This window comes from Ctenocephalides felis, unplaced genomic scaffold (assembly GCF_003426905.1).
Source record: "Ctenocephalides felis isolate EL2017-DRISC unplaced genomic scaffold, ASM342690v1 CF-g0.4_SCAFFOLD_01886, whole genome shotgun sequence".
Classification (NCBI taxonomy): domain Eukaryota; kingdom Metazoa; phylum Arthropoda; class Insecta; order Siphonaptera; family Pulicidae; genus Ctenocephalides; species Ctenocephalides felis.
The window spans coordinates 59441643-59468997 of NW_020538040.1; the positions used below are offsets into that span (position 1 = coordinate 59441643).

General features: G+C 28.4%; 1 protein-coding gene across 1 annotated transcript in view; it reads right to left on the reverse strand.

Moving 5' to 3' along the window:
* Positions 1-428: 428 nt before the first annotated feature.
* LOC113377235 (SEC14-like protein 2) overlaps positions 429-27355 on the reverse strand; it is a 41787-nt gene continuing 14860 nt past the window's right edge. Inside the window, exons 3-11 of the mRNA XM_026617478.1 lie at positions 5408-5480; positions 4858-4901; positions 4665-4782; positions 3611-3820; positions 2916-2996; positions 2641-2840; positions 1570-1712; positions 848-999; positions 429-611 (exon numbers count right to left, since the gene is read on the reverse strand). Of these exons, the coding sequence (XP_026473263.1) occupies positions 487-611; positions 848-999; positions 1570-1712; positions 2641-2840; positions 2916-2996; positions 3611-3820; positions 4665-4782; positions 4858-4901; positions 5408-5480 (1146 nt within the window). The 3' untranslated portion in view covers positions 429-486. The remainder of the gene's footprint in view (positions 612-847; positions 1000-1569; positions 1713-2640; positions 2841-2915; positions 2997-3610; positions 3821-4664; positions 4783-4857; positions 4902-5407; positions 5481-27355) is intronic.

Genomic DNA, 27355 nt, shown 5'->3' on the forward strand with positions numbered 1-27355 from the left:
GTTTATTCTATCGATTAATCGATCCGGTCAATTTTTCGCGTGTTTATTCATGAACGAAAACAGACACATCGTTAGTTAAGTCAGATAGAATAAATTAGAAATTAGAATGCTGTAAGGTAGTAAGCTCAAGTGCAGACCTAGAAAAAAACTAGAAATACAGATTGATTAAAAAAAAGATAAATAGCTAAATTAAAGGTAGGCTATATAAAATTATTGAGAATTGCCACCTTGAAGTAAAAAAGATGAAAATAGAAACGCGCAGCTGTTTGTTTCCGCCGCTGTGAAAATTTGTTTGTTTGTAAAACATTTAAAACAAGTCGGTATTAATTTATATATGATAGTGTTAATTATATTATCAATTAGAAATTGTGCATATGTACAATATAAAAATATATTTTTCAAATATAAATTAAAAATAATCACTTAATTTGTCTTAGTGCTTAACATCTTATTTATTAGATAAACATTTGTAACTTTGAATCACACTTAAAATGAAGAAATTTCGTTTTCTTGATTTGTAATTTCAGGATTGACTGGAGGTGTCAGCATTACTGAATACTGCAGTTTCTTATTTCTCAGCACTGAGTACGAATTATCAAATATGACTGTATCTAAAATGATAAATATTAATATGAATATACATGTATATATATATATATATATATATATATATTATAATATAGTAGTACATATAATATTATAGTACAAATATACAAATGGGTTATTGATTGATTTTTTTTAAATAAACTAAGCAGACAAATCCCGCCTAAAACTCGAAAAGTGGATAAATTTTAATTAAGCCCCAAAAATTAAAGACATTTTTATTCTTTTTTCATATTTAACTTACATGTATTATCAGGTTCCGTTTCAATAAAGCCAATTTCGTCAAAATGGTTAGCACCAACTCTTGCTGTAGGTATCACAACATTTTTGGATCCATCTTTATTTTTCTTTTCAACTCCAAAGGCAATATCATGACCTTCAGTTTTAAAGTCCCATCTAAAGATATATTAAAAATTAGTAATATCTTTATGCCATTTTAAAACAATAGTTTTTTGACAATAAATCTGGATGTCAGGTATCCTAGATATTTTTTATAAATATTTGTGCATCCAGAAGAATTTCAATTGTCGAGAAATGTTATTGCAATAGGAGGCGTTCACTAATCACGTGAGCGAGTTTTTAAGGATTTTCGGACCCTCCCCCCCCCTCGGTGATACATGGTGATATTCAAAATTACCTCCCCTCCCCCACCAAAGATCACGTGTATTTTTAGTTACGTTAAAAAACTGTAAAATTTTAGAATTTTTTTTGAAAATGTTTGATTTAAAAAAAAATAGTTAAAAAATAAGTACACGTGATATCTTATTATACCCCTCCTCTCCCGCGTAATATTTTGTGATTTTTTGTCAAACCCCCCCTCCCCCTAAAAACCTCGCGTGATAATCGACGCCCCCAATATGTTATCATATGTATCTGCACTCAATATAAGCAATATAATTGATGAAAGAAAAATATGATACTGCATAAGATGACAGATTATAAAACTCTAATTCATATAATTCTCACTTCAAGAAACATCCAGATTCACTACAATGAAAATCTATAGTAAATTTATCCCCTCTATTGATTGTGACTTCCTGGTAATCCTCCTGTGGTCCATCTACATTTTCTAGATAATATTCTTTGTCAACTTTTCCGCCTTGTCTTATCTGAATAAATAAAATTGAAGTATTCAGTGATTTTATCAAATTGAAATAAATTTACATTACATTATACAAATATTTCCTAAAGTATTCACACAGTACACAGTACATAGTTTATTTAGAGAGCAAAAATATTAAAATCTGAAGATGCAATAGTTTTTGACCGGAAACTAGGTTCCATGCTAATCTATGCCAAACTGTAAATTTTTCAACAGAGTTTTTGAAATCTCACCCGATTCGCCAAACATGCAACAAAATAATTGAAAAATGATTGTTCGGCTTGTAATTCTTGCTTCGTAACTTATAAATTAATGAAAAATATGTTAATAATATATAAAAACCTTGAATAATCAATCAAATATGCCAATTCAATTTATATGGAATCAGTTCCAGATTAGGCTGGGACTTGCAGTGACTATTAAATGTCCCAGAAATATTTATATGAGGCATGCGTCGCAGTGGGTGAACCGTCAATTTAAAATGTGTTAGCTGCCTATTTCACTTATATGCTACACACTTCTACATTTATAATCAGCTAGTTATTTTTTATACTAATTTTTTTCTAGAAATATTTTTGATGGCTAAACAACGTTTGCCGGGTTACCTAGTCTAATATAAAAATATCAGTACGCGTATGCGTTGGCGAAATCATGGTTTGAGAGACCCTTGTTTTTCCTAGTTTCGAAAACTGTTAAATTAGTTTGCCGAATTATAGTTAATATAGTGTATTACATTTATTGCTAATAAAATGACAAAAAAATTATATAAATTTTAAATAATTAGAAGCCTTGTGAAGCCACTGAAAAATATGGTAAAATGTTACATTAATTTTAACAAAATTAATGAAAAAACAAATTATTGAATTAACGCATCATATAAAAATAATTATATTTATTTTATTATTTACGAAAGATGTATTGAACATGCGTTTTACCCTGCTTGGACATCTGGGATCACCATCTGGATCAACCTGCTCTCCACCATAGTGTTTTGGTAACTGCGAAGCAGGAACTTGTTTCAAGATAGCCTTTTGCCATTTATTGCGATTAGTATCCATTATTTGAATTTTGCTAATAGTTATTTCATTCATAAAGCCTTTGACCACATTGAATGCTAAACTAAATACCTTTGGTGCTACAATGCAAGGTGACATTAATTTAGATACATGTTGCCAAAATATTTTTATAAAGTATTTATAACACAACATACCATTAATAATATAACATATTTTTAGGATTTCAGGATAGTTAGCTTCATACATTTTTATTAAAGTTATCACAGCTTCCGCAGCTGTAAATAGAAATCAAAATAAATAAATATATAAAATAAATATTAATTCTGAAACTTATAGATTTCAATTTTACACCTATTTAAAGCTCATTTTTATGTACAGGTAATATTATACGTCTTATCCTATATTTTTATTCAAAAGCCGTATGATTCGAATTGATTGAGAACTAATTGAACAAAAGATTTGATTTTTGCACTAAATCATTTCAGTTCCTAAAACTCTCTAAACTATTTTACTGTAATAGATCAAATTCAATTCATCGTCATTGCCAATAAGAACTAGTTTCATTTTTTAGAGGTTTGGTAATAATCACTTATTTTATAATAATACAAATAATCAATACCTTATCATGTTAACATATATATCTTACAGTTGCAGTTCATATATTTTATCTAGTAACTATTTGCAACTCATTGTCAGAACAAAAGTAGTAAATATGATAATGGACGAGGCATGATAACCAAAACAATAAAGCATTTTAAACTGTGAAGAAATAAATTTTTTCACCTTGACATTTGATAGCTAGTAATAAATCAGTTATAAAATAAATTGTATTGAACGATAAATAGAAACTGAAGTGAATCCATATTTCTCTTATATATTATTTTCTCACCAGGCCTCCATAAAAATGGTTTTATGCTAAACCCTTCCATATCGATGATTCCAATAACCTGACTTGCAGCTTCTCCATGTAATTTTCTCTGTTGTTTTGCAATCTCTAAGTAATTTTCTAAATACAGAATAACTGTTCTGAAGAAATCATTTTTATTAGCCGAATGCAGAAGTCCAGTTATGTCCAATCCAATGAATGGAAGAATTATAACTAAAATTATTTTAAATCATGTTAACATATAACTTACAGTTGCAGTTCATATATTTTATCTCGTAACTATTTGCAACTCATGCAGTAGCAGTAAATATGATAATAGTCGAGGCATAAATCAAACTACAAGTGTATTGTTAATTTATAATAAACTAATATCTATAAACTATAGATTTTGTTTTAACAATGCATATGTCAGCGAATAACAATTTGGACATAAATCCTTTAATTTGTATAATGCAAATAACGATGAGAAAAATAAATGAGTAAGAGATGTTGTAAAACACATTAATTTTTAAACATTGCATAGCATTTACCCAGTTAACTGCCATTGACGAATATGCTCGTCATGAAGTGGCAAAATTTTGTGTATTGACGAGTATACTAGTCATGTCTATAAAACTTTGATCATTGGTTATTGCAATTTTTGAAAAAAAGTAAGCAAAATTTTTTTAAGGATATTTAGTATATTTTGAAGCTATGATTTTTATGACCAAGGAATTTTACATCGATTTTGATGACACAAAAATGTGCACGTAGTTCAATGAGACCGCCACAATTAACTGGTTACTACATAATAATTTTCCGTAATTTATATTTAAATATATACTCGTGAATAATACATTAACAATAATTAAATATTTTGAAATTAATGTGAAACAAATTACAATGAAATGTTTACATACAAGCAAAGCTTTAAGACTTGTGAAAGTCATAACGATAACGTGTTCCATAGCTGTACATGATTTTTATTATTTAAAAAGTAATAATAATAAATAGCAAATAAAAGAATAATATAATCGTTTGCACATATATATTATTATTATTTCAAACAGTTAATTACCGGGAGCTCCGTCCTTATCATATCCGGAAAGTCCACTTGGAAAATATTTTACTAGAACCTCAGGTGCTTTCCAGTCTTTGAGTGTGTCTACTTTCCAAAATACCCGCCAACTCATTGACTGAAAATTAAATTTGGTTTTATAATAAAAATGATTTTTATATAAGATGTGTTATTATTTATCTATTTAACTTACATCACGCAGCATTTTCTCGGCGGCATCCGAGTTCCAATTCCTTGCTAAAATTACAACAGTTTACTCATATATATATATATATATATATATATATATATATATATTCATATATATACATATAGATGTGTGTGTATATATATACAGTAGAATCTCGACTATCCGACACTTCGATACTCCGACACCTCCCATAATCTAACATCATCAGCGATCGAAGCGCTGGACAATTTTGTGGAAATTAATTGAAAATTTTTCCGCTATATAAAACTTTTTCGCTATATTCCAGTAATTTGAACAATCCACTAATCCGACAGCATCTGCTTTTCAATAGTGTCGGATTAGCCAAATTCTATTGTATATGTATAAATACATATATATTTTCCAAATATTTTAAATAATAGAACATTTCAACTTTCTTGTGCATATCATCGATCGACAACAATATTTTATCATCAAATCAAAAAAAACTATTAATTAATAATGAATCATTAAATTTTTTTTTGCTTTTCACGTTTTGTCTGATTTGAATAAATAATATAATGTCTTTACTAACCTTTAAGCCATCGCATCAAAAAATAATCGTCATGATCTTCTTTATTAATAATATCAGATACTTTCCGTCGAAACTGAAACAAAAATATTCAGGATTATTATGATAATTCTATATTATAACATGTTTTAAAATATAAAAAAATACATTTTTCAAATATAATTTTGTGTAGTTCAAGTCGTACTACTCGAATAAATGTGGTTATGTAGTATAAAAACAAACGTCCCGTAGCCATATAACTTTTTGAAGAGAAATAATACCATAGCAAATAATAATATAATATAAAAAATACTTGAAAATATGATTTCTTGGTTAAATATGATTGGAACGTTTATTGACTAGCAAATATACGTTCATTCAAATCAGAAGTCTGTTGTTAGTGCAGAATATATTGATCAAACAGTTTTTATTTGGTCATAGTTAATGAAGTGAAAACCAAATATAAATTATTTTCAAGTAATTTATAATAGATTACATGTGTAAAAATGGTAAACAGTCACGAGAGTCCAGGTATAATATTCCTAAATTTTATAAACTATTAGTTAAAACTAAATTAGACAAATGACCTAAATAGAAATCGAACTTTTCACTTATATATATTAGCAGCACCAAATAATATTTTAAAATATTATGTATTTATATTAGTGAATATGATACAAATTATAACTATACATATATCTACTACATTCAGTTATCACTTAATTTATTAACTTCCCGTAGGGTAAGTTATAGTAATCGCAAAAAAATCGAAAATGAAAATTTTTATATATCTTTACGTTTCAGAGGTTTCTGAACATTTTGGCATACCTTAGAAAAAATGGATGTATGTGTGTGTGTGTGTGTGTGTGTGTGTATGTATGTATGTATGTATGTATGTATGTATTATGTATGTATGTATGTATGTATGTATGTATGTATGTACGTGTGTGTATGTATGTGCGGATACAAATTTTCGTCGACGATTTCGGGAACACGGATCAACCGATTTGAATAATTCAAAAAACAATCGATTCGTATTGATAAGGAGACGTGCTGATTAGTTTTTGGCAAAGGCAAGTCTAGCCGTTCCGAAGATACGGGGCAAAAAGTGCCAAAAACATTACCTCCGTTTTTAAGAGAACGGAGCGTCCGATTTGAATAATTCAAAAAACATTTTACTTGTATTGACAAGATGAAGAATTAATCAAATTTTCATGAAGGCAGGTCTAGCGGTTTCGGAGATCTAATGAAAAAAGTAAAAAAAAAATGCCATTCGGCGGTTAAAAATGATCATTAGACATAAGCACATCAAATTGTCAGATATTTTATAGAGATTTTAACAATAAGTATAATTTTTTTTTACATTTCTGTGGGTTCCGTACCAATGCTTATGCGTTAGACGGCGGCGCGGCACCTGCGAGCTTTGAAATTTCGTCTCTATGCAGTTCAAGCAGTGCGATTGCTTTGAAAAAAAGTTCAGAATTTTCAAAATATATCAAAATGAAGAGAACATTTTTTTCAAAAAAATTTTTTGTTTTCAAAAAAAAATTTTTTTCTCAAAAAAAAATTTTTTTTTCGAATAAAAAATTTTTTTTTTTCAAAAAAAAGTATTTTTTTGTCAAATTTATAGTTTCTCAAAAATCTATTTTTTTCGAAGTAAATTTTTTTCAAAAATGTTAATCGTTTTTAAAAAAATAATAATTTTTGGTACGGGAAGTTCCAGCAATTTGCCTTAAGGCACGATGCCCCAATTGCCTTAAGACAGAATTCCACTTACAGCTAGTTTCATCGAGGCTTTATTACAGCAATTTCGATAAAATAAAAATAAAGACTTTGATGACTTAAAAAAATATCTATAATTTACAAGTCACCAAACTGTGAAAATTATTTCAACTGAATGTGTTTTCTGAACATTCTTGTGTTTTATTTGCAAAATTCTGCGAAATAGTTCTGTTATTTAATTATCAAAATAATTAGAAAAAATGGTACAAAGGTCCAATTTGATCTTGAGCACAAAGAACACATGTCAAATAAACTGTCTGACTATGTTCAGTAAAACTCCCAGCTAATTTATCATTGTAAATATGCGTGTTTTTGCTGTTTAAAAAAATGTAACAATGGTTTTTTTCATTTGATAGGTGGTTTTTCTCCCGATAGCGACGTCGTAATAATCAAGGTGATTATTACATCTTTTACCCCCTACTTTCAAATACTGTTGTTAAAAAATTCTTAACTTATTTGATTTAAGATATTGGTGGTCGGCCTTTTTATTCGCGGACCTTTAAGCCCCGTTCTACGCTTCGTTAAAGTTTGCTTTAATAATAAAAAAGAAATATAATGACAAATGTACCAGCAAAATATATACTTTATTATCTATTCACTTATAATAAACTGTCATACTTTAAATAATTAAACAAAACAATAACTATTAATAATCGAAAATTTAAAATTAAATGGTATGCATACCTACTGTCAATTTTTTTAAAATTTATATACAACTAATATTTTGAATATTAATTTGAGTTTGTAAAAAAATGGCAACTGAAGAATTCAAAGTTATAGATGGTGAGCGATATGATTCATCAATATGGTTATAAAAAATAAGTTTCATTATTCTTTCCACGGTGCATTACATCGCTTTTTCTTAAATTAAACCAAAATACATTTAGTAACTTGTACAGATTATTTATATCTCTACCTCATTCACGGTATTATTAAATACATCACTATGTTTGAAAATACGAATTTAATTTATTCATAATAGTAGTGATTTATTTTAATATAGTCCAATAGTATTTACTAAATTTATAATCAAAACATTGATTCCTTAAATTAATTTAAGATAAGCAAATAATAGGATAATGTTTTTTTAAATCTTTCATACTCCTGCCGGCTTGTCCAAATAATTAAAGAGGTAAACTTAATAAAATAAGTAATACTCTTAAAACATTTTTTATTACTTCTAACTTCAACAATTAGATTATAACATCACAATCTGTAAGTATTGAAAATCAAAACAAAGGAAAAAAAAGAAAATAAATAGATAAATAGAGTAAGGCGAAGCACAAAGGTCCAATTTGACTTTGGGCAATTATATTGTGAAAATCAAACCAACTATATCACAACAAATAACATATATCAAACGAACAACTATCTGACTGTGTTAAGAAAACATAAGCGACGTGAAATGGGACAGCCAGGTACCAAACAGATCCAATGTCTTATTTTAAAAAGATTTTGCAAAAGAAATAATCATCAGCATATTTGGAATAACTATTTATTAAACTTATCTCTTGTAAAATTGCTTTTGCTAACTTAATTTACTTTTTGTTTTGCTAGTTTTTATAGTTTACACCTTTGTCAGAGTAGGGATCAGTTGGCCCTTCTACCCCACCCAAATTCAAACTTTTATGAAGATTATATAAAAAAACTATTGAATTTACCTTAAAAAGACAATACATCTTACAAAACAATTAAATAACATAACTATAAGTTATATTAAGGTCTTGTAAACTAAACAACAGTGCTCAAAACAAAAACTAACACAAAAAATACTTTTGTCATAAGAAACATGGTGATGGCTGGTTATACATCTTTTTCTTCTGCTTTAAAATATGGTTGTTAAAAGATATATAACATTGCATATTTTTGAGATATCTGTGGTGGACCTTTTTACCCGCAGACCTTTAAGCCGCTCTATTCTACTAGTGATAAATATGATAAAATAATAATAATAATAATCATATAAAAAATATTTTAACTTGTGTGCATCAATTTTTCGTATAGTACAGAAAAATTCATTGGACAGATGACTGTTAATATAAGACTATTAATTTATTATCGTTATTATCATTTAATTATTATATTGTATCTAATTTATCAGCTATAATTGTCATGTTTTTCAGGTCTACAAACAGTCTACATTTTCGAAGACGAAGATAGCGACAGGCCATTATCGGAACCTCCGTCCTCATCCGACGACGAAGATGATTTACTACAAGTAACAATGATTTTTTTTTCAAATATTTAATAATTATTATGAAGAAAATAAATGACCGATTGACAATATTTATTCAGAGACTAAGAAGTTATTGTGTCATTTGAGACACAATACCAACACGTATTGTTACATAACAATTTGTAGAAATAGATTGGTAATTATATCAATAAAATGGATTTCCGAATTTGATGTTTTTTTAAATACATTGAATGATTTATTCAGCTAAAATAATAATTATTCAATTAATCTTTTAATATTAATCTTTGAATATCAATCAATATCAAAAGGTTATGTAAATATATGAACTGTACAAACAGTTTTAATATCATTTTCACAAATTTATCCAAAAATCATAAAACAAGTAGATATTATATACATAATATTTTAACTAGCCCTGCAATATATTAACATACATATATTATATTGTGATTAATTTAACTTCTAATGTTCTTAGAAGCTTCTCCACAATCCTTTGTATGTACATACAATATAACATCGAGTTACTCATATATTTATTATTTATCAAGGTTAAAAAAACTGGGGACATCCCACCAGAGTACTGGCATATACAAAAATTGTTGAAATTTGTAAGAGCTGGAAATCCTACAGCCACTGTTGTCGCCCTGAGTTGTATACTGGACTACAATTTAGGATCTGATATGTGCCAATTAGCAGTAACGGTGAGAATAATAAAGAATGAAAATGCCATCACTTAATCAAATCTAAGTAACTAATCAAATGTTAAACAATAAAAAGATAATCCATCAGTTAATCCATTTTTGAAATGTCGGTGCAAAATTGTATCCGAGCGGATTCATTAACGCTACACATATGCTTGCAGAAATTAAGATTTTAATCGATCTTGATTGACACATTTGTAAAATATTACAAAACACGCTCAGTTACAATACATATGGTTTTGTTAACAAGTTTCTCTACCCGATTCATTTCAAGAGTTCTTTTTAGGACGCAGGAGGTTTAGAAGTTTTGCTCAATATTTTAGAGACAACAGATGTCCAATCTCAATTAGGAAGCTTGTCAATTCTTTCTAAAATATCAGACAATGTCCATATTAAGCGAACATTAACTGATCTGGGTGGATCTGCTGTTTTGGTGAAGATATTGCAACACCCGGCAAAAGATCTTCAAATACTTGCTGCTGAGACTTTGGCTCATATTTCTAAAATCAAGACAGCCAGAAAAAAGGCAAGTACATACATTTTTAGTAATTTACGATAAAAAGATTAAAACAACTAGCAATCAATCAATTATTTCTTAAAATATCTTCGATAATATTTTTAAGTTGAATGATAATAGTGCTCATAAATTAATCAATTAGATAAAAGAGCTATTGTCAATATTGTGATACACTTGAAATTATCAAACCTCGTAATCCTCAGATTTTTTTCAATATTAGTAGTTTTATTATATATATATATATATATATATATATATATATATATATGTGAAAATTGAAAATATCTTATTGACATCTCTGATTATCAGTACTTTCGTAATCGCCAAAGAGATAATATAATCTGCATATCTCAGAAAATAACGCGTCATATTAATGATTTATCTGACGGCGCAAAATTTTCAATACTAAATAAATTTTAGATTATTAAATTTTCATGTTGGACGATATGAAATAATTTTTAATAACTTCCCGTATGGTAGGTTATTGAAATAGCTAAGAAATAGAAAATTTCAAGACCATCTGAACATTTTGGCATATCAAAACAAACAAAATACGTATTTTTATGTGCATTCATTTTGTATGAATCTGCCATTGCTGGATCGATTTGAATAGTTGAAATAATAATCTATTTATATTTTTAATGAATTTATATTTATCACCTAAACGGTTAATTAGTTTCTGAAATTTTGCGAACAAAATACTATTTCATACGTAGAGACATAAAAATCACATACATACATGTATATTTTTTGAGAATGCAAAACTTAAGTTTGAAATCATCAGAATATAAAAAATCTTTTTTTTGTTATTTGTATTAATATGTGATGTTAAAAAAATTGAGTTGTTAAAATTATCTAAAACAAAAAATAGACCGATTTAAATAGATGTGCCTATCGCAGTATTGCTCTACAGAAACATAAAGCAGATATGACGATATATCCGATTATCCCGTAAGCTTTGAAAACATAAAGCAGATATTATATATAATATTTGATTAGTATTAAACATGAATTGATTAAAAATTATAAAATTAAAGGTTCGTAACTGTGGCGGTATTCCTAAATTAGTAGACTTATTGGATATAAATCAAAAATGCATGAAGACAGCAAGGGAGCACCTCTCCGTTGATGATAATAATCAGGTAATTGTGCAGTTAACTCATTATACGAGGTCTGTTCAAAAAGTTTTCGTAATTTTCGTTTTTTCAAAAAAATATTTATTTATTCGTCTACATTAATGTGGTCCCCTTCAAAGTAGTCCCCCCCAGATATAATACACTTATGCCAGCGTTTTTTCCAATTTTCGAAGCACCCTTGATATTCACTTTTTGATATGTCCTTGAGCACTCTCGGCGATTTTCTTCAATCGAGGAAAACCGCCGTCCTTTCATGGGTCTCTTCAACTTTGGGAATAGGAAAAAGTCACACGGAGCCATATCTGGTGAATTTTTGCACTTTGCAACACTTTATTTCATTTTTACGCAAAATTTAATACAAATTCTTTGACTTTTTCAATTCTTCCATTGTAAAAATCGCCGAGCTCAGAAAAACACGTCGAACCTTAGCGACTACCACAGACAAAGTAAACAGTGAATATAGCTGAAAATTTCATCATACTTTAGGGGCATGTATACCAACACAATAAAAAAAAAATTTTGACAATCAGACACTCTAGACCCGCGAAATTTAATTATTAGTAATTCCGGGTACTTTTTGAACAGACCATGTATATTTCTAATTTTGATATGAATAGATCGACCATATTCTGTAATGAATTTATATTAAAGAAGAAAAGTACGAGCATTCAGTAGCTAGACTTAAGCGTATTGTTAAAAGTGTATATGTTTTGCATTGTAGAGTAACCTTTAATATCAATAATTACGAGTTTTTGTAGAGTACGCAGTGTACAAAGTCAAATCGTTGGAACAATAATAAAGATGTTCAACGGTTAAATAGAAAATATCTTTGCATTCTGTTGATCAAGATATTTTAATGTATTCAACTCAAACCTAGTATAGAAAATATTCGATCAATTTGTATTTTTATTTCACCTCACAAGCTGTTGAAAAGAAAGCATTTTTAAACAAGTAGTTAGCGCATAATTAATTAATAATAAATGAATATTCAAATATTCAGAATTTTCGAAAATGATTTTGAACCTTAGGTGAGTTTAGCACGTGCAGGATCAAGAGCCCTTTGGTCTCTATCGGCATCACCACGAAATAAAGAAGCCATGAGGAAGGCGGGCATAGTTCCTCTACTTGCAAAACTTATCAAATGTGTTCACTTGGATGTGGTCAAATCCTCAATGGGTAATAAGCTAAATATTATTTATTATATCATAATGTAAAGTACTAAATCCTGTAAAATTTAGCTGTTTATCAAAATCTGGTCGGTAAATATGAAGAATAGTTTAACTTTTTGTAACTTAAATAAATTTTACTTATTGTTAGTAAAAATAAAAATAATTTGAAAGTTTTTTTTTCAAATTGTAAAGAAATACATGAAGTTAGATCTCGGTATTGACATGTAGCTATGTGATTTTCAAAAACTTTATAACAAATATCACATACTTTTATATTCAAGTTTGTCATTTCTATTCAATGGTCTTCTCTACTACAATAACTGCTCAGACAAAGTGGAAGTGCACATGCAGAACTGGATCATTTATTTAATAAGCTCATTGCTTGTGATACAACTATATAATTTGAACATTTTGAGATTTTGTATTTAATTATTTTTTATTATATCAGTACCTTCAACGATTACTAATTCAAAATATTGAAATTGGTAAAGTAGTCACACCGTATCTGATACTGAACAAATTATTGAACGAAAAAATGTTGTATAATATTCTTTATTATCTTGATAGAAGATTTTACAAGACCCTATATTTCCCATTACCTTATTAAATTTATTTATTGCCAGCTGCACCCCGACTTCATACGTGTGGAATTTGACATAAAAGTTAAAGAATATATAATGAATGTACAACTGTATATAATCTATGTTGCTAAATAAATAAAGTAACCCATTAATAATTTTATGTGAATCCGAATATTAAACTCAAATGCACTTAATTTATAATTATTTACCATTGCTACTTGAAGGTAAAAAAAGCAGTAAAAATGTATCAAAATATTTGAATTGAGATAAAAAAAATTATATGATATAAGAGTATATACGATTTATTGAATTGAATAAGATAAAATTAAAAACATATATTATCAATTAAATATATTTTATATTAATATTTTTATCTTAATATTTTTAGGTACTCTACAAGGATGTGCATCCGAACATAGCTATCAGCTCGCTATAAGAACTGAAGGAATGGTTCCAGATATTGTCAAATACCTTTCTTCAGATGACAGAGAATTGCAGATGCATTGCGCTAGCTGTCTTTTTAAATGTTCCGAAGATAAGGTAAAAAATAGCTATATAATTCCTATACAATAGTTTCTCTCAAAAAATCTCTATTTAACCCTTTCCACTCGGACGCCGCCGCTCCGGCGGAATTAGCAAGGAATTAGCGAGTAGAAAGGGTTAAATTTAGAAGATTTTGCTTATTCATGGTAATAATAATAGGGTAGGTCGGGATATAAACGTTTACTTTGAGCAATTATATTGTGAAAACCAAATCAATTATATCACAAAATACACATATCAAACAAATAACTATATGACTATGCTCAGTAAAACTCCCAGATGATTCATCATTGTAGAATTGTGTTTTTTGCAATTTTTCAAAAATTTGTCACGTGGTCTTTTTTACGCAATAGAAGTAAAATCGGATGATCAGGGGGCAAACAAGTCCAATGTCTTATTTTTTATTTAAAATAGCTGCATTATTCGACCAATGCAAAATATAAATTTATAGGTACATTTTCATAGTGTTAACTCAGTTGTCTACAAAAGTTACTGTTATAAGTAAGAAATTAAATAATTAATTGTCATTGTCATGTCCAAAGGATGCGACTTCCATGATAACTTATAATTATATAATTGTTCTGTCTAAAACGCGAGTTGGCTAGCTAAGTATCATTACAATACTCATATAATAAGATAATTATGATCATTTGCGGGTTAAATACGTTGTAAAGTAATTCATTCTATGAATGCATTATACGTATATGCAAAACTACTTTTTACAAGTTTCCATAATGTCTTTATCAGTAGAATTTAAATAATTTATATTGCAGCGCTAATTGTAAGCACTTGAAGACAATGATTTACTTCAAAATTTTCCATAAAGAGCGTAGTGCCTAAAAATTGTAGAATACTAAGAACAATTTATTCAATATTCGGCACCTTGCATTTTTGAAGCGTTATAAAAATTAATTCTAAGTATCATTTGATTTGATCTTTGACGAACTTTAAAAGTGAACTAAAGGGTTAATATACGTATAAAATTAAGATAATCGTCCCACGGGCGATTATTACTGTCAGAATATATCATAAATAAAAAATGTCTAATGCTTATTATGCAATTATTTATTTTATCTGAATAGATTTTTCAAAGTAAATTTTTGTAGCTAAACTATACTACATACAATACACACATATCAGATTTAATGATAAATTAGAATTTTATTTCGGCAATATTTGCTTATTATTTTTCTATGAAAACTATTGCTCTATCATATATCAACTATATATGTACATTTAAAATAAAAATAATCATTATTAATTCACTTAAAGTATGTATTAGTATATGAATTGCATGTTTTATTGTCTTTTTATGAATTTTTTTATTTTAGTCGCAACGGAAAAAAACATAATATAGGTTGCATAATTGAATACATATAATTTTCATATTATCAGTGAAGACCATATATATCAAAATTTCTTACGTTTATTATTATATTGTGTTGTAAATATTCTTTTCTGCTTGTTTTTATAAACTGAATTGCAAAGTTAAAATAATTTATTTAAAGTATATAAGTGAGCTTTAGAACTTTAGCCAGAATTCAAATTAAAATCTGAATTATTTTCGATATACAAAAAAGTTAAAAAAAAAAATTTGAAAAAAAAAATTGAAATAAATTTTCAACGTTGAAAACGTAAAATAAATCTATGACTTCATTTTTTACATTTCTATTTTTTATACATTTCATTGGATATATTCTCAATATCGCAACTAAAACAAAATCGTTTAATCAAAAATTGATTAAATTATAATTAAATTAAGTCATAGATTTATTTTGCGTTTTCAATTGCATCTTTTAATGAAAATTCACATTTTGTTTTCTCCAAAAATTGGAGAAACTAATTGATGATCATTATATCATTGATTTACATGATATAGCTATGTAAAATTAATCTTTTATAATCTTAATATGATCCAAAATTCGATTTCGGCAATAAAAATATGAATTTTAAAAACATGTATCTATTATATATCAATTAGATATTGTTATCAAACGTAGAAGAGTTTTATGTTCACTCATTATCAGTGCCAACGATCCTTTCATAATCTCTATATCTATAACTATATTGAAACTATTTCATATTGCATCGCAGGAAAATTCCCCTAATTTTATCAACAGTCATCACCACCATGCTCCAATTTAAAAGGCATTAGTCAGCCTTCAGATTTTAATTTACAATTATTAACTTCCCGTAGGGTAAGTTATAGTAATCGCAAAAAAATCGAAAATGAAAATTTTTATATATCTTTACGTTTCAGAGGTTTCTGAACATTTTGGCATACCTTAGAAAAAATGGATGTATGTGTGTGTGTGTGTGTGTGTGTGTGTATGTGTGTGTGTGTGTGTGTATGTATGTATGTGTGTGTATGTATGTGCGGATACAAATTTTCGTCGACGATTTTGGGAACACGGGTCAACCGATTTGAATAATTCAAAAAACATTTGATTTGTATTGATAAGGAGACGTGCTGATTAGTTTTTGGCAAAGGCAGGTCTAGCCGTTCCGAAGATACGGGGCAAAAAGTGCCGAAAACGGTAACTCAGTTTTTGAGAGAACGGAGCGTCCAATTTGAATAATTCAAAAAACATTTCACTTGTATTGACAAGATGAAAAATCGATAAAATTTTCATGAAGGTAGGTCTAGCAGTTTCGGAGATATGGAGGAAAAAGTAAAAAAATGAGCCATTTGGCGGTCAAAAATGATCATTAGACATATGCTCATCAAATTATCAGATATTTTATAGAGATTTTAACAATAAGTATACAATTTGTTAACATTTCTATGGGTTCCGTACCAATGCTTATGCGTTAGACAGCGACGCGGCGCTTACGCGCTTTATATTTTGTCCCTATGCAGTTACAGCAGTACGATTGCTTTGAAAAGAAAGTTCAGATCTTCCACAATATGTCAAAATAAAAAAAAAAATTTCAAAAAAAAACAAAAAAAAAATTAAAAAAAATTTTTTTTAAAAAAAAAATTTTTTCAAAAAAAAGTAATTTTTTGTCCAATTTATAGTTTCTCAAAAATCTTATTTTTTCAAAGTAATTTTTTTTTTCAAAAATGTTAATCGTTTTGAAAAAAAAATAATTTTTGGTACGGGAAGTTCCAGCAATTTGCCTTAAGGCACGATGCCTTAATTGCCTTAAGACAGAATTACACTTACAGCTAGTTGTAAAAATGATGATTTGTAACATTTAATGCAATAAAAACAGGAAACACGTATATTGATTAGAAGAGCTGGAGGTTTGGAACCATTAGTGGCAATAATAAAAGATCGAAAATTGCGAGATGATAAACCATTGATAGCTGCGGCGTCCGGAGCAATATGGAAATGCGCTGCCAATGACGACAACATAAATAAGCTGGATCAGCTCGGGACAGTTTCGGTAAATATAAATTTAATGGGTAAAGCTATCAATAAATCAATCAAATTAAATTAATAAAATACTAAAATGAATAAATTATTTCAATTCAGTATTTAGCGACATGCGCTTGTTAAATTTTAATTATTCAATGCTCATTTTAAGCTCTTTTAGTTCAATTTATTTATTCATTTGACATCACATATGTATATTGCACTATAGAGAAAATTACTATTCAGCGACGACTGTTTTATGCAACTTTGAAATACGTGTGGTGAATATGTCTATATTACAGATTATATATATATATATATATATATATATATATATATATATAAGCGTTTAACTTTTTAACTTACAAATACAACAAAATGTTCTGTTGAGTATTGTAATGTTGAATAATATAATTGATTTAAATCTAGAAAGAAAGATCGCTACCTTAGTTCCAAAAAATTAAATTGATGAAAACAAGACTTACAACAAAATTGTATGAAAATAATACATTTAATGCTGTTTATAACATTTGTTAATATTTTACATCTTTTATCAATAATTTTGTATGTGCGTATTAAGTCTCTCCTTCGATAACTCAGGTTGTTGGGTTGTAATTTAACCCTTGTAGCTGTGGAATTTATGTATTTGTTGCAGTTCTAATTACGCTATTGATTTGTCACTAAATTCTAATTGAAGAAGATATATTTATTGATTATTTACTACACATGTTACGCGGATTTTAGGTTTAGAAGTAAGCAAAATTAGTCCCATCAAACTCTTTGCTTCCCCCTCTATAAGGGTAGCAACTTTTCGGTGTAAAAGCTTAATGCCATGAAGATTGCTGGCCAATATAACAAAATGAAAATATGTTCGAACAGATTTTCAACATTTTGTTGATTTGAAAAAATTTAGCTGTAATATTTTATTTTACCTCCTGCCAACATTCTTTGGGTTATTTAATCAACTCGTATATATTTACAAATAACTATATGTTCATAAAACTTGATTCAAATAGAAGTTTATATTTGGACATTAAACATTTCACTCCGTTCTTGAATTTAATAATGAAGATTAAACGATTAAATACAGTTTTAAAACACTCTGATAGAAAATATATTCTCATATATTATTAACTCATGATAGCTTAATCAAATAAAACGTGCCGGAGATTATTGAGGTTCAAAATACAATGACACATACGATAAGATTTTGTTACTCCATAAATAGATTGTTTATGAATTTTGATTATTATATTTAAATTCTATGTCATGCAGCGTAATAATGAGCTACACTAACACAAACTGGACGACTTGGTTAGTAGCAAATATAAAATGTTTGTGTAGTTTTCTTGTATGATGAAAATATCATTAATTGAATTAGTCTCAATATATATAATTATTTTAATTACATTATGTGAATTGGCTATATACTATCTAACTTTGAAACAGAAAGCGTGTATGAATGCGCTTAGACATTGAATGAGTAATTTATTTATGAGTAATAATTATAAGTATAGATAACAATTCATGGTCGATAAGTTATGATATTTGAAATATTTAGTATATCATTAAGCATAATTAGCTATGGATATGAATATTTTATATAAATTTCAATTTCCTACATTGCATAAAAAATGGAATGTTGTTGTAAACATATTTTTTTGTGTTATTTCGATTATTTTATAATTATTTTCGATTTTTATAAACAGGCACTAACTGCTTTATTAACTGAAGAAAACGAAGACGTATTAACAAATGTTACAGGCGCCTTATCAGAAATGTTACGATTTAAACACAACGTAGATAACTTGAGACAAGAAAGAGGAATACCTCATTTAGGTAAATAATAGAAATTAAAAGTATTGATATCAATTTACCCCCAAAATATTCGAAATACTCAACCGAAATATTAATCAAAATAAAAAATGATTAATAAATGTGATGTCACATGTCTGATCAGGCTTACCAGGCTGGTAGGCTGGATCTCAGATTTGCCGGAGCAAATAAAATATAATTAAATTCCTCGTAGGCTTGGTGGGTTCTACGCGTAGCAATAATATTGTTACGAACAAAGGATAATAAAAAAAGTATTTTCATACTATGATGGTGATGAAATATGGATTAGTTATGAGAAAACTGTTATATTAGTAATTTATTGAACATGGTTGGAATGTCTCAGGGCCGATTCTGCCGTAAAATAGACCAATGTTACGCAGGAGATATACTACATAGCGCTTCTCATATAGAATGGTACTAAATACTTTGAAAATGCCATGTATTTGCTGCGCGATCAGACGTTCTACACATACAATGCAACTTCGCTTATATGTTATTATATAGGGTGGCCCATTTAAAAACTGGAATTTATCGATAGCAACTTGCCTATAGGCCACCCCGTGCGGAATTCGAAGTTGCGATATATGGAAAAAAAACTAAGAATTTTGAGACCTTTCCAACAATGTATAATACTTTATATGTTTTCCTTACAGAAACATCTAAACCGTAAGATCACTAGATCACTAGGACCACTAGATGGACCACCCGTTATTACACCACAAAGATGCAGTTATGATAACATTGTTTCTTTTGAATTTGTGCGTTTTCTAGGTTAGGTTTTCTATTTGGTTAGTACCATTCTGTGTAGCCACTGCGTAATATTGGTCTATTTTACCGCAGAATCGGCCCCTCAACTCAAACTTGTATTCATGTACATACAAATCGCAAACATATATAAAATGTATACGTAAAAAGTATTTATATGTAGATTTTTGTTTAAATATTCAATATTCAAGGCAGAAACTTTTTTCGCTAAATTATCCACGTCTGAATTTTTGTTTTTTTTATTAATATCCTCACTCGATGCCTCACTAAAATAATGTATTTCCTTTAATGTAAGATTAAGTAGTATATTATCCCGAATAAAATTATCTACAAGGGATTTATGTAAATAATTATAACATATTTATATTTGAACAAAATTAAATAATTCTTATTACAATTTTTGCAAATGTTCAAAGAAGAAATATTTTTAAATGTTTGTGAATTTATATATGTAGTATTCTTTTTTGATTCACAGTGTCTTTAATACGAGGCTTACGGGCATTTCATATATAGCTGTCTCTACGGAAATCCTCCAAATTGACGTAATATGTAATGCATATTTTCTTTTAAAAAATTCTTAATTTATATTCAAGTTGCGTTGAACAGTATAATATAAGGTTTCGCATAAAAATATAATGTAAAAGTAAAATGTTTACATATCGCAAAAAATGATCAAACATGAAATCTACACAAAAACCACATTTTTTGAACAATTTTTGACATATTATTAGGATATATTTTATTCATTTTACGCACGCGATTACAATGCTATAAAAATTTACAGTTATACTAACAAAGATTTGTCAATTTCCTCGAAACCCTGATCTGAAATATCGAGTTTCCAGTGACGCGATGATCTTTTTTATTACCGATTTAGTACATCTCAGAGACGTCAAATTTACAATTACTATTCGAAGGTATAATATTACAAATAAAGTAAATTCTTGTTGGCATAATCAGCTATCCAGTCAGCTTGATGGGTTTCCGCAAAGATAGGCATACTAAAAATAAATTTCTAAATTTAGCCAGCCTATCACAATTAGAATTCTATATATAATATATACTAATAAAATTATAAATTTTCAACACAAATTAGATAATATTTGTGCTATGCTTTTTTGAGCATTTTAATTAAATTCCCGTAAACCTAATGTTGAATAGATATATATTTAGTGGACCCACTCATTTCAGTGAACCTATTGAAGAGTATACATAACCCATTACTTGAGAATGTTCCACTTGCATTAGCCCAGTGTGCCAAAGAACCGGATGCCATGGCCATCATTGAAGAAATGGATGGCGTTCGATTAATATGGTCAATTTTGAAAAATGTCGATGTGAAAGTAAAAGCAAACGCCGCTTGGGCTTTAAGACCGTGCATAGAAAACGCTACGGTGAGTTTCGATTCAATTCCAATTCATAATAGAAAACTATATTTCATATAGGTACTCATTATCCGAATAATTAATATAACCAAAATTTAAGTATATAAAGCTGCGTAATCGAGTAATTAAGGATCAGCATAGGATTACGATATATTGAATACAGGAACTAGGGGCTATTTGTAATAGAGATAACTAGTAGGCGTTTTTCAATAGGGTTTTAAACTATTTTTTTTTTGTCTCTATTGGACCTGTAAACTGTCCTGCAAAATATTGTCATATTTTACTTGATTTGGTAAAAGAATTTCGTATTCAATAACAAATGAATTACTTTATTTATTAGAGATTATAGAAACGTAATAAATACTATCTATCTAAAGTTTTTTAAATGTTTTCTGAAGTTTATTGTTATTCAATCTATTCAATATTTCCTGAAGTTTGTTGTTATTCAATCTATTGACATTCGTACTTTCTGAAGTTGCACATTCAATTTAATTTAATTTGATTAAAGTGATACCAATGTTTTTATGTACAAATTTTACGAGAGTGAATCTCTGGTTAACGAATTGATTATCTGCAAATTCCCATGAAGTTATACATCTATACGTTATACTTTTCTTTATGGTATGAAATGTACATATCGATAAGACATTCTACGTTATAGATAACCTTGAAGAAAATCACAACAGAGTAATGAAAATAATATTGAGTATATATCGTCAGAATAATATTGATTTACTTTATTACTACATTTTATCGAAAAAGGAATAAATATAAGCAGTGAAAGCATATGTAATCAATGCACGTATTGAATCAACTAAATCAATTGATCAGTATGTGCAGCTCAGAATTTTATAGTTATCCAATATTCTATTTAATTTTTTATTTTTGTCTCATTTATGCTATATATGCAATATCAATTAATTTAAATGATATAAATAATGAAAGAATACAAATGAAAAAAAAAACAATTTTTCATGCACTTGTCTTCTGTAATATCACTGTAATACCAGTTCTAACATCCGAATTTGATGATAGAGAAATAAACTGAAACAAAACTCTTAACACGTTGAAGACCGCGAGCCCACGTGTGGGCAAACGATATGTGATTTATTTGTACATGGTTTATATTGAAAGTATGCACAGTAGCCAATCATCAGACTCAGTAAATTTGAATTATTTTAAATTATTATATAGGGTAGAGAGGAGCTTAAAGGTCCGCGCGTAAAGAAGTCCTCCATATCTCAAAAACAAGTGAAGCTAAGAATTTTTAACAACAATACTTGAAGGTGGTTAGATAAAGATGTGTGCGTAGCCTCAAATCAATTAACGTCACTATCAGAAAATAACCGCCCATGTGCGAAAATCTATAACAAAAGTATTTTCTTCCGTTGTTAGTTAATTTGGTTGTGAGCACTGTTGCCTAGTTTACAAGAATTTAATAGAATTTTTAAGCATACGTTATTCAACAGATGTTTTTATATAATCTCTATAATTGCTTACATGTGAAATGGACCAACTGAACCTTTATTCTGGCAAAAGCGTAAACAATAAAAAATAGTAAATAAAAATGTAAATTCAGTTAAAACAAAAAAATTTACAAAGAATAAATTAAAATTATAGTTATTCCAACTCTGTTGATAAATATTTTTGTTGACATACCCGATCTAGGTTATATACAGTGTTATCTTTGTAAAACACCAGTATCAAATAAATATCCCGACATAATTAGAAGAAGACGCAATAGCATTAGTAGAAAGTGAAGAAGAAGAGTTAGTAAAATTAAGACAATGTAAAACGGAGTAAATAATGTCTTGAGCTAGAATTTGAAATGTTGATAAATTAAAAAAAAATAATGTAGAATATAAAATTTGAAATGTTGTAGGTGGTTCAATGCTCTATGTAAGCGAGGCTGAGAAAAAAAAAAGAGTTGCAAAGTTACAAAAATGTGTCCACAAAATTTATATTTTGCATTGGTTGAATATTTAGCTATTAGTTCGTGAAATCCCTTTCAAATTAAAATTAAGACATTGCATATGTTTGCCGTGTGGCTGCCTCATTTTACCCCGCCAATGGGGTAAAAAGAAGCAGATGATGAATTATAGAAAAATAGTAAAAAATAGAAAAAAGAATTTTACTGAATATGGTAAGATAGTTGTTTGTTTGATATGTTTTAAGAGTTGCGATGTAGTTCATTCAGTTTAGACAGTGTAACTGTCAGTCAAAAGTAATGTTTTTTTATGCAATCCTCACATGTAAAACACGATTTTCAACGCAGTCTTCAACGTGTTAAATTAAAATTGTATAATAAGTATACTTTCTTTTAGAACAAAATCAACAGTATTTTTAGTGAATCATTTTTGATACATTTTACTATATAATGTACAAAAAACGCAAAGTCGTACCTTTTCAGTAGCACTGTTTCGAACAATTATATAAATTATAGAAATATGTAATTCTTTTGCTTTGGGGAATTATCGGACAAACACAAAATATAAAAATAAGATACTTTTGAAATATCTTTCATAATATGAGAAGAAAGAATAGTTCTTTCTCGCAGGATTCAGGCGAAATGGTAAGAAGCTTCGTAGGCGCTCTAGAACTGGCCGTATCGCTTCTAGATTCAAAAGACACTCGAGTACTCGCCGGTATTTGCGCTGCTATCGCCATCATCGCGACGGACGTTGAAAATTTGGCCGTTATGACTGATCACGGAGTTGTAGGAAAATTGGCAAGATTAGGTTTGTTGTAGATGCAGCATATGCATCATTTACAAAACTCTATTTCACACAACACTTTCAATACGCTATTATTGGCAAGAGCACTTGAATGAATTATAGAAAGTTGGCCTTTGTCGAATCCATAATTGTTATTTTCACTTAAATTAATAACGTATATATATATATATATATATATATATTAATATATATATATATATATATGTATATATATATATTTATAATTGTACATATAAAGTTATATTATAAACCAATACATAATAAGAAAGCCATTATTAAATTCACTCAGTATTTCATCAAATAAAGACTATAATTTTCTGTATAAAAAATATCAGATACTCTCTACGTTTTATTCTTCATTTAACATATAAGTAATATATTTAATGACAATTAGATTTTGTCTATAAATGATACCATTATACGCCAATTTAGAGTATTACTTTCACATTTAAAATGCACGAGTAAAACGAAAATAATTTCACTTTTTATCAATAAAATTAGAATTGACTGGATATAGTCAAGATTTTGATAAAGGGCAAAAAACTGACACAAACATTTATATAAAACTCAATTTGCAAAATTTTTAGTCAACATCCATCGAGAGAAGAACAACAGCCAGTTGTTTTAATACAAGGGAACTTAAAGGGTCTCCCTGCAGCCCTTAAGTATTATTGTATTAGAACAACTTTATCAATAATTGGAAACTTTAAAGATATTGAATTTAGATAAAACTATAATTATAGTAATAACTAATTGTGGGAGACTGTTTTCAAGAGTTTGCATAATATTACCATTCATATTATGGGTGTTTATCATTGGTAAGGTGACCATACGTCCCGGATTGGCCGGGAGAGTCCCAGAATTTAGATAAAACTATAATTATAGTAATAACTAATTGTAGCAGACTGTTTTCAAGAATTTTCATAATATTACCATTCATATTATGGGTGTTTATCATTTGTAAGGTGACCATATGTCCAGGATTGGCCGGGACAGTCCCAGAATTTAGATAAAACTATAATTATAGTAATAACTAATAGTAGCAGACTGTTTTCAAGAGTTTGCATAATATTACCATTCATATTATGGGTGTTTATCATTGGTAAGGTGACCATACGTCCGGGATTGGCCCGGACAGTCCCAGAATTTAGATAAAACTATAATTATAGTAATGACTATTAGTAGCAGACTGTTTTCAGGAATTTGCATAATATTACCATTCATATTATGGGTGTTTATCATTGGTAAGGTGACCATATGTCCCGGATTGGCCGGGACAGTCCCAGAATTTAGATAAAACTATAATTATAGTAATAACTAATAGTAGCAAACTATTTTCAGGAATTTGCATAATATTACCATTGATATTGTGAGTGTTTATCATTGGTAAGGTGACCATATGTCCCGGATTGGCCGGGACAGTCCCAGAAGTTAGATAAAACTATAATTATAGTAATAACTAATAGTAGCAGACTGTTTTCAAGAGTTTGCATAATATTACCATTCATATTATGGGTGTTTACTATTGGTAAGGTGACAATACGTCTCGGATTGGCCGGGACAATCCCGATCTTCCGCCTTGTATCCCGAATTTTTTTAAAAGCAATATTTGTCCCGGTTTTAGGTGTTTTGTCCCGGATTTTTAAAAATGTTTTGTTCATCAATATTTATATATAATTCAACTTAAAAATTTGAAATCTCAAAGAAAATCCGATAGTTGCATATAGTGCTTTATCGCGTGCCTGAGATTCCGCCTAGTGGCGATTAGTCAAATGCTTACAAAAATCATTTTCTTACATTTATTTTCAGTTGGAACCACTGATGAAGGGTTACGAGAGTATTTAGCAGACGCTATTGCTAACTGCTGTGGTTGGAGCAATAATCGAATTTTATTCGGTAAGTTGGGCGCGATTACACCATTGGTAGCCTATATGGCTGCAGCGGACCAGCCTAGAGTTCATAAAACTACAGCTCTTGCTTTGTGTCGCCTGAGTGAGGACCCTTTCAACTGCATCACCATGCATCAGGTAAAGGATATAATTTATTACATCTTGTATTCAAATTACTGTCACAACTATATGGGTATGGTAAAGATGATATATCTTTTTATCAAACAGTATAAATATCATGTTTAGACTATAAAACATATGTAGCATAGATTATGTTCTCGTGATCTTACGATTTTTCAAAGTTGAGAAATGTAAAAATTATTTGACTGGCGTTCTTACAATATAATATTCCTTGCAATTTAACTTACATATTTTTATTTACTATGTATCAGCTTATTAAGTCTTTTCTTCGATGAACTCAGGTTGTTAGGTTATAATTTTACCTTTGTAGCTATATAATTTATGTATTTGTTGTAAGTTCTTATAACACTAATGATTTGTCACCAAGTTCTAATTGAAGAAGTTATACTTATTGAGTGAGAAAAATAAGTCCGATCCAAATCCGCTACCCCTCTACAGAGTAGCAACCATCCGGTGTAAAAGCTCAATGCCATGAAGATTGCTGCCTTCATGGCCAATACAATAAAATGCAAATACGTCCGAACACTATGAAAATTAAAATCACCATTTTCAAAATTTATTTATAGTATTTGCATCATTCTAAAAATTGTTTATTTTTAGATTTGTTTAAAATGATTAGTTCATATTTTGCGAGAATCAATGAATAATTCAAAATATGAAGCATTCGTACATGCAATTCTGAATATACAAATGAAGTACATTTCACGTTTTTCAATGATTAATATTTTCGATCTAAATATAGCACATGCCTTCGCGCTTTTTTATGCGCAAAATAATTGTATTTGTAAGAACCATTTTGTTTGTTTATTATTGTATTTTTTATTTCGAACAAAAATATATTTGTATATTTTTAGTACAATCGTCAATTACAAGGTAAGTTGCGCTTGTAAGATATCAGATGAAAAATACGGTATTATTTTACAAAATTGAAAAATGGTATTACTACATTATTTTCTTTACATTTTATCGATTTATTTATTGACTTATTTATTTATTTTACAACCCGTCATTATAATGATATTATAATAAGGCTCTTTTTGTTAACATAAGCATATATTACATATGAATTAAACTAAAAATGGATTAATTTCAATGTAAACTAAGTAAGAATTTTTTTTTTATTAAAAGCAAAAATTATTTTGAAAATAAATAGTAGAAAATATTGTTAATAGCTAAATTTTAATTCTTATTGATAAAGTATATTATTTTCACATTTCGGGAAGTTTATGTAACTTG